Here is a 16,042-nt window from a genome sequence, read left to right on the forward strand (position 1 = left end):
GAAAAGGAAAATCAGCTGTGAGCAAATTGTCGTTTTTCAGATTCTTTCCGAAAAAAAAGGATTTTTGTAAAGGAACTATAGTTGGTCTCTTGCATTTCTTCAGTAAAATATTTAAGGTGAAGTTTTAGAAAGATTCCATGAACAAAACTTCTTTACTCAAATATAACCAATGGAATAATGGATAAAGGCGGGAACATTAAAGCAAATGAGTATTGTACAGCATCCAAGACTCGCCTTTCTTTAACATCGCAAGTGGATTAAATCAGGTGTGGCAATTGATTGTGGTGGTGATAATGCTGGATCAATCTACAGTATTGAATGAGTTGACATCATTGTCACAGTCTGTTTCTGAGCAGTTCAAGCATGGGTTGAAGTGAGGATACTGTGACACAAATATGGAGAAATACTTGACGTATGATGTGATTGCCCTGGATCATATGGTAACTTTGTTTTATACTGTATTACAACTATAATGTACATACCACTGTAATTCTAGGGCAAGTTCTTATGGTAGAGTAAACTTGTTACAAATAATGTAATGTTCTTGTCATACGGTAAACATATGTATGTTGTATGTTTTGGAAAGTGTTTGACATGTCAATAATAATTTCAATAGCAGTAAAATCATGTTATACATTTGTACTGTGTACAAGATATTGTCCAACTTGTGATAAATAAAAGTATGTTTGTAGAATTATTTTCACATAATTTAGGGTAATATGATCATTTTTATATACATACAGTAGATAATCAGCATTGCATACAATTGTTTAGATTACAAAGATGAACAAGAAGCATTGAAGTTTATCATCCATTTTTAGTTGAATGGGGGGAAAATCAATTAAATAATAATTATATCCCAAGGTACCCATGATTGGTTCTCTTATGGTTGTTTACATGTTTTAGCAATTTGAATAAGATTTGTGACTGTTTAAATTAGATCTATTTGTCACTGGAAATCGATATGAAAGGACCATTAAAATAAATGCTGGCTGTTTAGAGCTGCTTTTTATGATTGACAATGTTAATCTACTTTCAATATATATTTTCAAGTCTCAATGTAAAATGACAGGCATGTTAATATTATAAGGACCTTTGAAAGCATTTCTGAAAAAAGGAAAAGTTTGTTCTAAAGAGCCATTATCTGATGTCATTAGAATCTTCAGTACTATTTGAGTCATTTAGTTTACAAATAATCACCGTGTTCTGTTTCTGTGCATAAAAAAAGTAAAATTCTGCGTAAAAGGCTCAATGTAGTCTTCAAGTCTCAAATTAGTAATATAATAATAAAGTAATAGGTCCAAATAATACTTATAATGATGAAGACTCTACAGTGTGTTTAGACTTGTCCATGTTGCTGTATCTCATCCTTCTCGTTGCCATGTTGGTCTTTGGCATTAGCAAAGTCATCAACTTGGTTCACTTTTTTCTCACAACTTTATACAAATCAATGAATGCAATCAGCTTGTGAAAGGTGATTTAGACAGATGGGACTCTTCAGTGCAAATACCTATTCAGTAGTCACGCTTTATGCGATAAACTGTTTACTTCGGTTGAATTATATTGTTTTATTTGCTGCAAATTGTTCAAATGAACTGACATTGTTTTATTGCTTTCTTATTTTTTTTATTTCATTTTTGCGAGAATACTTGTCTCTTATGGCTTTATAATGAAACAATTTCTTGTCTGTCTGCAAATATTTAATTTCAAAGACAACACCGTTCTATTGATTTCAGCACTTTATTCACTTTATTTGATAGATTGTTTGTAAACCTGACAAAATTTCAAGTGTTTTAGTAAATAAATTGTGTCTGTAAACCATTGTTACGGTGATATCCTTGAAATCCTAAGAATGTTGAGTGTATATTGTAATTTTATTAAGTTAATTTGTTTTTGTTACAAAGAGCAAGTACTTTGGTAATGACAAGTAGAAAATAAGTGCCCAGTCTTATACTCATACTAGTTCTCATAGTTAATAAAATTGCCTACTCAAGCTTTTGAAAGGTAATGTGATAGTTTGGTAAATTTTCTGCAATGCTAAGGTCAAACCAGTTATCGTGGAGCTGTAAAAAGTATGTATTATATCTGTCCAGACATTAAGGTACTTGCCAGTCCAATCAATCTTGTGCTAGGAGGATTTCTGCCTACATCAGCTATTTGTGCTTTGACAATCATTGTGAATATAATTACACCTTGTTTTATAGTACTGTGGTTTCACTTGCCTTCCTGCCTTCATGCCATACACCCATAATGCATTCACATTTCATTGCGCCCCTCAATGGCAGGGTTTGTATTCATGCTTAATTCTAGGGGTCAAAAGTCCAGCATTTTAAATGGGGAGGGAGATTTTCTCAAATTTCATTTTGGGCCTTTTATTAACTCTAAATAAGATTGAGGGCATTTAATGATCACTATAGGGCATTGTGCTGGGCACATGACAAATGAAAGTGTTTTGAAATTGATTTGTTCATCCAAATGTGTAAATTGTTTTAAAGATTGAAATTCAATTTGTGCTGATCTTATAATTCCTGTATTTTGGTAATGAATAATTTCAATCCATTTGGAAGAGCTGTGTTGTCAATGTTGTTAATGTAGATGTAGATGAAGATGAAGATGTTTTTCTTAAGTTTGCTCAAGTTTCAAGGAATGTTTTGGTTGACTGAAATTTAAATAATAGCCCTTTATTGGCCAAAATTGAAAGTATGACTCAGTTTTGGTATGGTTTGAGTGGTCAACTCATGTATATTTTGACAGGACTATTTGAAAATGTTTAAAAATGATGTTATCAAGAAAGAATTGTATCAAATTAAAAAAAAAATCTGAGAAGAATTGTACCTTATGAGACTCTTTGTTTACAAAAAATGAAATTAATTTGATTTTTAAGAAGTGTGCAATCAGGCACTGTTATCTGTCAAGAACTGTACTAACTTAACAATGCCCTATTATTATTATTATTATTATTATCATTAGCATTATTATAACTTGTATTATAACAAGTTTATTATTATAGACTGTTATCTGCACAGAACTGGACCAGTTTTGTAAAGCATTGTTATCTGCACAGAACTGCACAGATTTGTACTCACTTTGTAAAGCACTGTTATCTGCACAGAATTGTACACACTTTGTAAAGCATTGTTATCTGCACAGAATTGTACACACTTTGTAAGGCATTGTTATCTGTACAGGAGTGTACACACTTTGTAAGGCATTGTTATCTGCACTGGAATGTACACACTTTGTTAGGCATTGTTAGCTGCACAGGAGTATACACACTTTGTTTGTACACACGTTGTAAGGCATTGTTATCTGCACAGAAGTGTACACACTTTGTAAGGCATCGTTATCTGTACAGGAGTGTACACACTTTGTAAGGCATTGTTATCTGCACTGACTTGTTCACACTTTGTTAAGCATTGTTATCTGCACTGACTTGTACACACTTTGTAAGGCATTGTTATCTGCACAGACTTGTACACACTTTGTAAGGCATTGTTATCTGCACTGACTTGTACACACTTTGTAAGGCATTGTTATCTGCACAGACTTGTACACACTTTGTAAGGCATTATTATCTGCACAGACTTGTACACACTTTGTAAGGCATTATTATCTGCACAGACTTGTACACACTTTGTAAGGCATTGTTATCTGCACAGACTTGTTCACACTTTGTAAGGCATTGTTATCTGCACAGACTTGTTCACACTTTGTAAGGCATTGTTATGTGCACTGACTTGTACACACTTTGTAAGGCATTATTATCTGCACAGACTTGTACACACTTTGTAAGGCATTGTTATCTGCACAGACTTGTTCACACTTTGTAAGGCATTGTTATCTGCACAGACTTGTTCACACTTTGTAAGGCATTGTTATGTGCACTGACTTGTACACACTTTGTAAGGCATTATTATCTGCACAGACTTGTACACACTTTGTAAGGCATTATTATCTGCACAGACTTGTACACACTTTGTAAGGCATTGTTATCTGCACAGACTTGTTCACACTTTGTAAGGCATTGTTATCTGCACAGACTTGTACACACTTTGTAAGGCATTGTTATCTGCACAGACTTGTACACACTTTGTAAGGCATTGTTATCTGCACAGACTTGTACACATTTTGTAAGGCATTATTATCTGCACAGAGGTGTACAAACTTTGTAAGGCTTTTTTTATCTGCACAGAAGTGTACACATATTTTAAGGCATTTTTATCTTCTGGATGTAGAATTGTTTTTGGTTCCAGTTATCTGCAAAAAAAATATCTCAACTTTGTAAGGTACTGTTTTCTGCAAGGAATTGTAACAATTATTTAAGGACAAGGAAATCTACAGAGAATTGTTCCAAGTTTATAAGGTACTATTATCTGCAGGGAATCGCACCAACTTTGTAAGGCAATGTTATCTGAACAGAATTGTAGCTTTTTTACTACAAAGATATGTACCAGTATTGTGAAGCATTAATGTACCAGCTGTGGTATATTCATTATCTTCACAGAGTTGTACCAGCTGTGGTGTATGCATTATCTGCACAGAGTTGTGCCAGCTGTGGTATGTGCATTATTTGCACAGAGTTGTACCAGCTGTGTTATATGATTATCTGCACAGAGCTGTACCAGCTGTGTTATATGCATTATCTGCACAGAGTTGTACCAGCTGTGGTATATGCATCAACTGCACAGAGTTGTACCAGCTGTGGTATATGCATTATCTGCACAGAGTTGTACCTGCTGTGTTATATGCATTATCTGCACAGAGTTGTACCAGCTGTGGTATATGCATTATCTGCACAGAGTTGTACCAGCTGTGGTATATGCATTATCTGCACAGAGTTGTACCAGCTGTGGTAGGCATTATCTGCACAGAGTTGTACCGGCTGTGGTATATGCATTATCTGCACAGAGTGGTGCCAGCTGTGGTAGGCATTATCTGCATAGAGTTGTACCAGCTGTGGTAGGCATTATCTGCACAGAGTTGTGCCAGCTGTGGTATATGCATTATTTGCACTGAGTTGTGCCAGCTGTGGTAGGCATTTTCTGCACAGAGTTTTACCAGCTGTGGTATATGCATTATCTGCACAGAGTTGTGCCAGCTGTGGTAGGCATTATCTGCACAAAGTTGTGCCAGCTGTGGTTTATGCATTATCTGCACAGTGTTGTACCAGCTGTGGTATGCATTATCTGCACAGAGTTGTGCCAGCTGTGGTATATGCATTATCGGCACAGAGTTGTGCCAGCTGTGGTAGGCATTATCTGCACAGTGTTGTACCAGCTGTGGTATATGCATTATCTGCACAGAGTTGTGCCAGCTGTGGTATATGCATTATCTGCACAGAGTTGTACCAGCTGTGGTATATGCATTATCTGCACAGTGTTGTACCAGCTGTGGTATATGCATTATCTGCACAGTGTTTTACCAGCTGTGGTATATGCATTATCTGCACAGAGTTGTACCAGCTGTGGTATATGCATTATCTGCACAGAGTTGTACCAGCTGTGGTATATGCATTATCTGCACAGTGTTGTACCAGCTGTGGTATATGCATTATCTGCACAGTGTTGTACCAGCTGTGGTATATGCATTATCTGCACAGAGTTGTACCAGCTGTGGTATATGCATTATCTGCACAGAGTTGTACCAGCTGTGGTATATGCATTATCTGCACAGTGTTGTACCAGCTGTGGTATATGCATTATCTGCTCAGACTTTGTCAGGAACTGTATCTGCAAAGTACATGTGACTATCTTAACCTCTAAATGATATGGGTGTGTCCTTCTGACCTAACACAGATTGACAGGCATTAAATCAAACATTAATCTTAGGTGTTTTCCATAAGTCAAAGTACTGAACAATGCTGGCGTGTTTTTGCTGTGCACATGCCAGTAATCTGAAGTTTTATGTTAATCATTTTTTGCTGTATGTGTCACCCTGCTTTGACCCACCTAATCCATGATTAACAGATTACGTGGATTGATCACCTTCTTCAAATTATTAGTATAACTTGTTATTTAAATTAAAATTAACTAAAATTGTAAAAGCTGTATACATAGTTTATTATAAACTCTGTTTTAAATGGATTTTTTAAACTGTCTTTGTAAGTATTTTTCGTAGTTTGTACATTATTTTTATATTCATTTTTCATTTTATTAAGCATATGTAAAAAAGTGAATTGCATATACCTTATGTGTATAAATGCAAATTTAATTTACATGTTGTCTTGACAAACGTGCATGGAATGCGTAGAAAATGCAAAATTCTATTTATATAAGTGATTCTCTTCTAAAATTTGATATAATGATTGCAAATGCTGTTAGAGCAGTTGGTAGCCCAGGGGTTACGTTTGACACTGAAATGTGAAAGTTTCTCCTTTGTAAACTTCATTGTTTCATCATCGCCTATCATAGAAGGCCATCAGGTCAGAGAATATCATAATGGCCTCTTATGTAATACTGTGATAATTGTAATGAATGACACAGAAATATAATGGTGTTAATGGTTTAATATATCATTGTTGATTTTGATTATCTATTGATAAGTTATATTTATTGTTTATTGTAACTGGCTATTCAAAATAAAAATTCAGCAGAGTTTAGGAATTGTATATTTGTATATGGTATTTTTCTTCAAAAACAGCAAGTAAGTGCTCTATTTTAATTAGGGGATGTAAGGAAGAATATATAATAAAAACACATTATATTATTATGAGTCTGAGGTGGTTAAAGTGTTACAGAAGAAAACAATATAAATCTTGATGAGGTCTAACGTTGTCAGTTGACTGTCGCGGTCATGTTAATTGTTGTGTGTTCACTGCCTAGGGTTGCCAGGTGAGGACCTTTGTTTTAAGGTAATGAGGATTTATAGATGATTTTTTGAATTATGGTTGGACATGTTCTTGTTCTTCATGCATAGGACCACACAGTTGGCATGTTAGGATTGTGCACTCTTGATATCTTGTGACAGATCTGTAGTTCGATAGAATGTATTTATTACTCGGATTTCTCTGTTTTTTTACTGTACATCTTAACTGCATTGCATTTACTACCTTGGTTTACAATGTAACACATACATTTGAGATTAGAGGTATTGAAAACACATATTGCTTATTTGTTTCTCCTTTAAGCAAAAGTGTCAACATTCAGTTCAAATGAATGTGCTTGTGTTCACAAAAGGGAAATAAATGTTCAGAATGGAAAATGACAGTTTGATACTTGGGAGATGGTGATAATATAAGTTTGAATAAGTTAAATGTATACCAAAGTTTAATGTGACTGGGAATTAGAAACGGTGATCTGATCAGATCCGTATTGATTACAGTTTAATTCATGGATAATTCGCAAGAGGTGAGCGTTGTCTTGTTTTTACCTTTTCGCATTATGTTTAATGCTTAATTTGTATCTTTTTATCAAAATATTACACATGAACTGAAATGTAGTAATAACACTTATTTAGCTGATATTTACAAAAAAATGTTTTTTGTTTAAGTAACGTTTTAATCAAGATCTTTTATTTATTTGCCTTAAATATTCCATTTAGAATATGCAAAGTTGACAATATTTATGACATGCAGTAGATATATGAACTATGGCAGGTGTTATGATTTTTCAAGTGTATTTTTATGAACATCAAAAGTTAAGATGAAGCTTACATTGTGCAGCAACAAGACTGGAAAATTAGTTCTTTGTTCAAATCATTTGGATACACAACACTGTTTAATTGATATATGGGGGTCGTGTCAGGCTGTCACGGGGTCACAATGGCTCAGGGTTTGGACATTGATGTTACACAAGATAGCAATATATATGACATAACCTGTCATCTTTTATACCTCCATAACATAATTTAATCAGGTCTGGAGCAATTGATATTTTATGGGAAAAAAATAGTCTTGTTGTTTTCAACATGTTTTGACACTTTTTCCAAAAGCTGTAATGATAATATTCCTGTATCAATTTGATTCTATACATACATGTACACATCTGATGTATCACACCTAAAGGCCTCAATTTGAATGGTTGCTGAATCTGATTTAATCAAAGGCACTTGTTGAGCTCTCTATTGAATACATTAACAGTTTAAACCTATTTTTTGTGTTATTTGAGCGCAGTTCATTAACAATCAGATTGTCTTGCGTGTTTTAGCATATCATGAAAGTATTGTATTAAAGTCCCGAGTACTGGTAAATAGTTTCAGTATCTATTGAAAATCTCTGATATTTTTTACTTAATTTTGTAACCTTTCAAACAATAGACGGTGTAAAGATAAATTACTCATTAAGTCTTTATTTGTTTGTTTAAGATAATATTATAGTTCTTTGTTTACAGAAATCTGGTTTTGTGAATCATTCGTTTATACAAGTTTGTTGGTAGTGTTTTGCTTGGCAATTAGCAATCGTTTGTGAATTAATGTTTTAACGTGAATATGTTTAACCGCAGGTCTTTGGTAATGGCCTTTTAAGCTGAATTTCGCCTAAGATGGGTTTTGTTTGTTTTTTGTAACTTGAGCCATGAAAAGGAAAAAGATTGGAGAATTTTATTAACCAAACTGTAAGTTTTCACTGTGTCACTAAATGATCGTCTTCTATACTTTGGTGTTGTTATCGATGCGCTATTTAAAATCAATTATTATATTCTGACATGATCTGACTAGCAGCCAGAATAAGAAAAGAAAAAATCTCCTTTACGAATAATGCTGACATAAATGGGATCATAATCAAAATGTATTGCATCTATTGACAGTCTTGAAGAGAAAGTTTATATACTACGGATAGTTTTCAAGTGGCTGGTAGGGGTGTCGTCATAAATTTCGCACTTGTCTATTCTTTGATACTGTTCTATATTTGGCAAGGTGCTTGAGTCTGCCTTAAGTGGCTGTGTTCACCAGCTCGATGGATTGTCACTGTATAACTAGGTTTTGTTCATTAAAATAATATGTAATAATGTACAAACTATTTGAAGGGTACAAAGTCCTCCAAATGATCTGTTTGCTAAACCACCCAGTAGGATAGATTTTTTCCTGTGTAATTGCTGTTACTGAATGATCTGGTTGAATAACAGTCCCTTATTTGGTTACATGTAGGCATACCAAAATCTAAACTGATAGCATTTGTTCAAGAGCCTGTTCTTGTACATGTAAGAGAATGCAAAACATAACAGATAATGGCTTGGATTAGTCATTTGTTTAATGAAGAAGTGGCCACTATTTATGTCTGCCCCCATCCACCCCAAACCCCTATGAAATGTAAGGGGATACATGGTTTTGGCACCGGCATCTGTCTGTCTTTCACACTTTCAAAGTTTCTTAAACCCCTGGAGAATTTTCATGATACTTGGGTCAAATGTTTAGACAATATGCAGAACACAACATTATAGGTGTTCCTGCTCAAGTTCAAAGCCAAATGTTTGAGCCATAGATATCATGTCTGCTCCGTATCTTCTAAACCCCTGCAAGGATTTTCATGAAACCTGATTAAAATGTTCACTACATCAAGAATGCAGAACACACATTACATTCTTGCTGGCTCAAGGTCAATTTCACAGTTTAAAGACATCAGTTCCTGAGTCATACAGATTCATAATCACTCCATATTTCCTCATCTGGTTAACCCCTGGGTTTCAATTTCATAAGACTTAAGTAAAATGTTTACCTCATCGAGAAAATGTGCATAAGCCACATTTGAAGTCTGCTCTTTCAAGGTTAAGGTTACAGATCAAGGTTAAAGGTTATAGCCATAGATTTCATGTCCACTGCATATCTTCTAAACCCCTTGAAGGATTTTCATGAAATTTGTGGCAAATATTCACGTTCTTAAGGCAACGCGTAGAACATGCATTCCATACAAGCCAACTCAAAGTCAGTGCCACAGTTTTATGTTGTGAAACTTTATTTCCTAAAGCAACTGTGTAGCTGTAAATTATTTTAGGATGAGTTTTTATCATTTTTTACCTGAAACTATACAAGAAATTATTTAAGAATAAAGCTGCTATAATGATGCAAATTTTGGATAAAATTGAAAAAAAAACAGCACACCAATATATATACCATTGTTATAAGAACAAGAAGACATCCCAGCCTTCTGTTATTGAAGAACAGAAATGCAATTTTCTCTTTTGTTTGACTATTAAATATCATTGCTGATGTGATTGATTTCCTTTAATTATTAATGGAATACAGACCCAGTGGACTCTTTGGAAATCATTAATAGTAAAGGAAATGAAGTAATTGGTTTAAATAAAGATAAGGCTTTATGGGTCATTAAGCAGAATAAATGATAAGGCCTGTATGGTGCACAACGAAATTGCCTATCCATGGGTGTAAACCCCAGTGAGAGTACCAGTCTTGTTAGGCATTGTGAACGGAAAGGTAGCACTGGTTAGAGCTACCCTGTGTCTTAAGCATGCGTCTGCATATAGCTTTTTTAGTTGTGAAGTTGAGAGTAAGTGTTTTACCACTAGGCTACATATATCTGCCACATGATGATGAGGCCCTTTATATATGTTTTATTATATATATTGGAAGTAGACTATTATCTGATGTTGGTTCCTTTATTGACCACTAAGTTTGCTAGGTGTTATATCTCCATCTCCCCATGAGTTTGTCCCAGTTTATGTTAGATTACTGTTGTACAGTTTGCTTCCACTACCTAAGTTGCCTAATTTTTATCACCCAGATTGGACTTTAGTCCCTGCTCCTCTTCATGTTGTCTGTTCTTGCTTTGTTATGGCCACATTGACTTATCTTTACTGATTACTGCTGTTTTCATATTACCCACCTTCTACATGTTATTAGGCCCTCTCTTGCTTCCCTTTTCTTACCTAGTATGCTTCATCTGGACCAGTTTATTTTGTAAATGGCCACATTGACTTATCTTTGCCTTTTTCATACCATCTGAACCAATTTATTTTGTTAATGGCCACATTGACTGTATATTGATCATTGCCTTTTTCATACCCACCTTCTTCATGTCATAGATGGTAAGACCCTCTCTCTCTCTCTCTCTCTCTCTCTCTCCCTCCCTCCCTCCCTCCCTCCCTCTCTCTCTCTCTCTCTCTCTCTCTCTCTCTCTCTCTCTCTCTCTCTCTCTCTCTCTCTATAATTTATTTAGGGATTGTAACTCCAGACACATTCTTAAGTCTTATCTTGCCATGGACTTCCTCCTCTATGTTTATTATATTCCAGGCCACATTCTCGAATGTAGCCAACTGTGTACTCGAGACACTTGGCTATGTTGACGGAAGTTGGCTGTTCTTCGATCCTGCTCGCTGAGTGGCTGCACTTTTGTCTTGTATGTCATTGCAGATCTGTGCAGCCACCTCTTATGATTGGTTAAGCTCTATACTGAGTGCACCCTACTTGATCACCTAGAAAACAGCTCTAGGACAAGTCTGTCTGCCTGTATTTCAAGACCTTTTAGGGCTTGTTAAATATACTAATAAAATATTACCAGTAACTGTTTTGATTTTTTGTTCATCTGGATGATTAGAAGCTCTCAGTTAACAATTAATCATCTATGACTACAATACATGTGATACCATTTGGGGTGTCTCCTTGTTGTACTCTTTCTATGCCAGATACACCACCATCCAGACCTTTTTTTGCAAAAACGCATTGCCTTCACGGGAGAGATTGCGTCATCGCATAAATTGCTTGGTTGTATTCCCTTGTAGCCATCGCGTTGGTAAGTGTATCACCATGTTCATTTGCTACTTCCGTGTACTTCTCTGAATAACATGCAGGCGGCATATCGCAGCGATGTGGCTTACCGCAACATGCAGGTATTTCAATAGGTGCCGCAGGTACAAAAAGAAGATTGCTAATTGTATCCTGCTCGCAGAAAGGCCTTCACCTGAACAATCTCAACCCCAACACTATACTTAGGTCGCTGAGATATGGAGTAATAGTTAAATCATTTTGGGAAATAAGTAAATGAATACTAAAATATACCTGCGAAATGACTTACACACCTTCAAAAAAATTGGCTATTTTACAGCTACTTTAATTACCATTTATTAACACTTTGCAACCCTGCATATAGCATTGACTCAATGCAAGGGAAAGCAGGGAAAGTTATAGAAATGAATGCGGTGTGTGATATACTTATATCGCAGGTTATAGTGAAAAACAGATTAATTAAAAAGATAATGCAGGCGATAAGGAAAAATCGCTGCGATAAGCATAATCTGCAAAAAAGCGCGTGGATGGTAGTGTTCATGTAGATCAAAGTGTTGTTATGTTTTTGAAGCTGTCTGTTTTGGAGACCATCTCTTTGATTAAATGTTCTGCACAATGCTCTTTATAAGTCTTTGAAATGCAATAAAAAGATAAAACTTTATAAAAATGAGAAGTACATACCAATATGACAGCCATATGCATTTTTTATTGATATTTTATCTGTAAAAATGCTTTATCTTTGAAATTGCTGGTATCATATTCTGGAACCCATTGAATAACCTGCATATTTCATAATATTATATGAAAGACATGTAAAGTGCAGTACAACGAATTGAGGTGACCCCTCCCTTCTCTTCATGAATGTGAAATTCTTAAAGCTTAAAGAAATGACAAATTGCCAGCCATATGGATCTAAATGAAGTCTTAAAATTTGATTTATCAATGGAAGTCCCACACAGAGAGTCACATGACATATTTACAACCAGATTTTTTAATTAAGAAAATATTAAGAACAATTTATTATGAATGTATTATGCAATAAGACATATTGTAAGTGGTCTTCTAATGCACTCTTTCCTGGTGAACAATGGCAAATATTTCATCAGTTCTTCTTGCCATGTATGGACTTTTCTGGGGGTTTTGGTCAAGTTGTGTCGTAAAGTTATTCTAAGATAATAAGCATTTGACAATAATATTATTAATATATTTAGCTGTTTAAAGTATAAAGTTCCTTTTGAAGCTTAGTTGTGGATTGGCTGGACTTCCATGGTGAGGTTTTGTTTGTTCCCATCTATATCTAGGTGCAGGAAGACAATGATAGCTCCATGTCTAGTGCCTTCTGGTCATCATCACTGTAAAACACCACAATGTGTAAGTCAGGGCATAGGGTCAATTCAATATAATCTATTATATCCTTTAATTCAAACTTTTATGGATACATATTTGGATGAAAAATATGATCCATCACAAACATTATTTTGCAGTTTTGTATGGTTGAAAAGTCTCTATTGGTAATAATACATTTTATTATCTTTAAGCCTTAGTTGTTTGCATATATCTGAGTCAGGGGTTAGATTTCAAATTTGAGTAAAGGCCATATTACCGATTTTATCCGAAGCCCTTGTATTGACAGAGTATTATGGTGATAACGGTTTTTAATCGAGAACATAATCTTATTGTTGGCATGTCTTGTGCCATACATTATGATCGTTCTGTTCAGTAGTGTTCTCAAATTATCTTTTATCGCTGGGCACAATATGATGGTATTTAGAACAGCTGTCATACTCAGGTTTTTAAAACACCCTGGCATGCAATACACTGGGTCACCAAGAGCAGGGACCCTCTGCTTTCTCAATAAAGAAAGAATAACATTTGGGCACAATTCTTGTTTTCATTTCATTAGTTCATGGTTCTTTTGTTAGATCAGAGAAACATTGTGAAACCATGTAAAATATAAACCATACCAGTTCTATTGTGGAAGGTGTTCTCTGAGTGACTGCTCAAGTAGCTGAGTAGAAGAGCATCCAAGGTGGGCCTTGGTCCAATGTGGTGGGTATGGGCAGTGGTGTAATAATGTTGGTTGAATATTTATTGTAGCTCTAATGGAGAGGAGACCCAGGTACTGCTATGTTGTACCTAGCATTGTATAGTAGTGAAAAGAACTCAGAGCACTTAGACCTTGTATCTTGTGTTGCCGCTTCTTGAGCAAAACAAATATTTACCTTGTTCCTTTTCAGGCTATCTTTGATTGAAAGATGCATAATAATACAGTATGTTACTAACTGTGTGATAAGTGTATGTACTTTCACACTGGTTGTCAGACTCGGGCATACCACTGTTGGAGGATAGTGGACCTTCACTCATAATCCTAGTGTTGACTTTGGAAACCCATCCTGTCATATGTCTGTCACTGTATGTTTGCCATTGTAAGCCTGAACTTTGAAACCACTGGACACAACTTGAAACCAATTGTTATATAATTGAGAGCAAGCTTACTTGAAGTTTATGTAATCGATGTCTGGATGGCCATGGATCAATCTGCAATTGCAAGTTATAGAATAGACCTTTGATGTAGAATATGACATGAATAATTATAATGATGATTGAAACGGTTTGTTTACTACCATAATTATGCATGTGGTAATTGCAGTTCTTTATTTGTCTGAATGCAGCCCAAAACGTGATGAAGTAAAATTGTTGAAGTTCATTCAAAGTGTATAATTATGGAAATTAATGCAGATAGGACTTCAAAATTGTCTGTATTTTACAAATTCATGGTCCATATTTGGCTGAAAATTAGATACATGCTAATCATGGGGAACATCAGCAAGTCTCTGTAAGCTGTGCACAATTAACCTTCAATAAACACCAGTAGCTGAATGACGCTGCTGCGAAAGATGACATTGTAAAATTCAAAATTTGAAAGCCGTCCAACTTCAATGAATATACATATTTTTTTAGTTCATCTCGGAGTAAAGGAGCGTAGCCTTTGATCTACTTTGATTGTTAATAACATGAATCTATTTACCTGTTCTTGTAAGAGATAATATCTTGTATTTTTAAAATGTTATTATATATTTATAATTCAAATTTTTTGTTAGTGTATTTGTACAGAGGGAGCAACTAAATATGGAAGTAATGAGTGTTTATTGTGAAGCAATGAATCATGAGATACATTTTATTTATCTTGAACTAGTGTTGGAATGAGGGTCAATTTTGTGTGGACTTAGTAGAACGAATTTGGAATAATGTACATTTATGATTGAAGTTTGCATTATCAAGAAAACAAACAGGAATATTAGTAATAGCTGACATTGTGACATATTGAAGATGTGGTTATGATAGCTACTGAAACCTTTGTCATAGTTTGTGTAAATAAAGGAATAATTTGGATATAAGTCACATTATGGAGATCGAGGTATGTGTCATTAATTTAGATAAAAAAATTGTCTCTATAAAAAAAGGATACTGATAGGATTTTTATAATTTTGTCGAAAAGTGTCAGTCGACTCATGTGTAAGGAACTTTATGGCCATCTTATCTACAGACATAACACAAATTAAGGATCGTACAATCCAGATTTTAGATCAAATAGTTTATGCCTGAGTTTTAGTTAAATTGGACGTTTTAATCACAAAATTAAACAAAAAGCTGACCTCTTGGTTTTAATATTGTAGTCTAACTACTCAGAAATACTCCTTTGAAAAAGCTATTGTACGATACATGCTTTGATATGATGGTCAGTTTGTGCATACAATGTTCACTTTTTAATATTGTGAAGTGAAATATAAATAAATGTTCATATATAATGTTATACATACATGTATACATAGAAAAATCACCATACCGTACTTATACATTAAAGTATGTTAATGTGGCAAAGCTGTTAATTGTTGATGTTATCATTCAATCCTACATTCCCTGTAATTAGGTGACAAATGCTGGATTACCTATCTGTTACATTTCCTACTCACCTGCTACTTTCTTCCACAATCAGAGAAAATGCAAGCAAATATGTGTTTAGGGGGCTGGTGATTAAATGACAATTTAATGCCATCAATGGACTTGTATGGTGAAAGTTTATGGATTTATGGAGTTTTCTCAAGAAACTTAGATATTCTATATACTTTATTGTAGCATTTGAGGAATGATGATGTTTCCTGCTTTATATTACTATACTATTTATGAAACTTTTTAATTGGTATCAATTACTATTTAAGCTCATCATAATTATAATAAGTGACATCATTAAAATGAATAAGAAATATCTATCATGTAATGTAATGTCAGCTTCACTTTCATAAATTGCTAATAACAAACTGTATTTTGTCACAACAAGGACAGTTTAGAAGCAATTTAGGAGTGACTA

General features: G+C 34.6%; 1 protein-coding gene across 4 annotated transcripts in view; it reads left to right on the top strand.

Moving 5' to 3' along the window:
* Window positions 1-321: 321 nt before the first annotated feature.
* Window positions 322-16,042, top strand: part of LOC128230330 (muscle M-line assembly protein unc-89-like) — a 78,679-nt gene continuing 62,958 nt past the window's right edge. The window contains exon 1 of one of the 4 annotated variants that reach the window (XM_052942513.1): window positions 322-440. In XM_052942513.1, the coding sequence (XP_052798473.1) occupies window positions 396-440 (45 nt within the window). In that variant the 5' untranslated portion in view covers window positions 322-395. Of the gene's footprint in view, window positions 441-7,313; window positions 7,347-14,958; window positions 15,092-16,042 lie in introns of those variants that run through there. The other 3 variants (XM_052942517.1, XM_052942515.1, XM_052942516.1) reach the window with 3 other exon arrangements.

This window comes from Mya arenaria, chromosome 4 (assembly GCF_026914265.1).
Source record: "Mya arenaria isolate MELC-2E11 chromosome 4, ASM2691426v1".
In the NCBI taxonomy this organism is placed as follows: Eukaryota; Metazoa; Mollusca; class Bivalvia; order Myida; family Myidae; genus Mya; species Mya arenaria.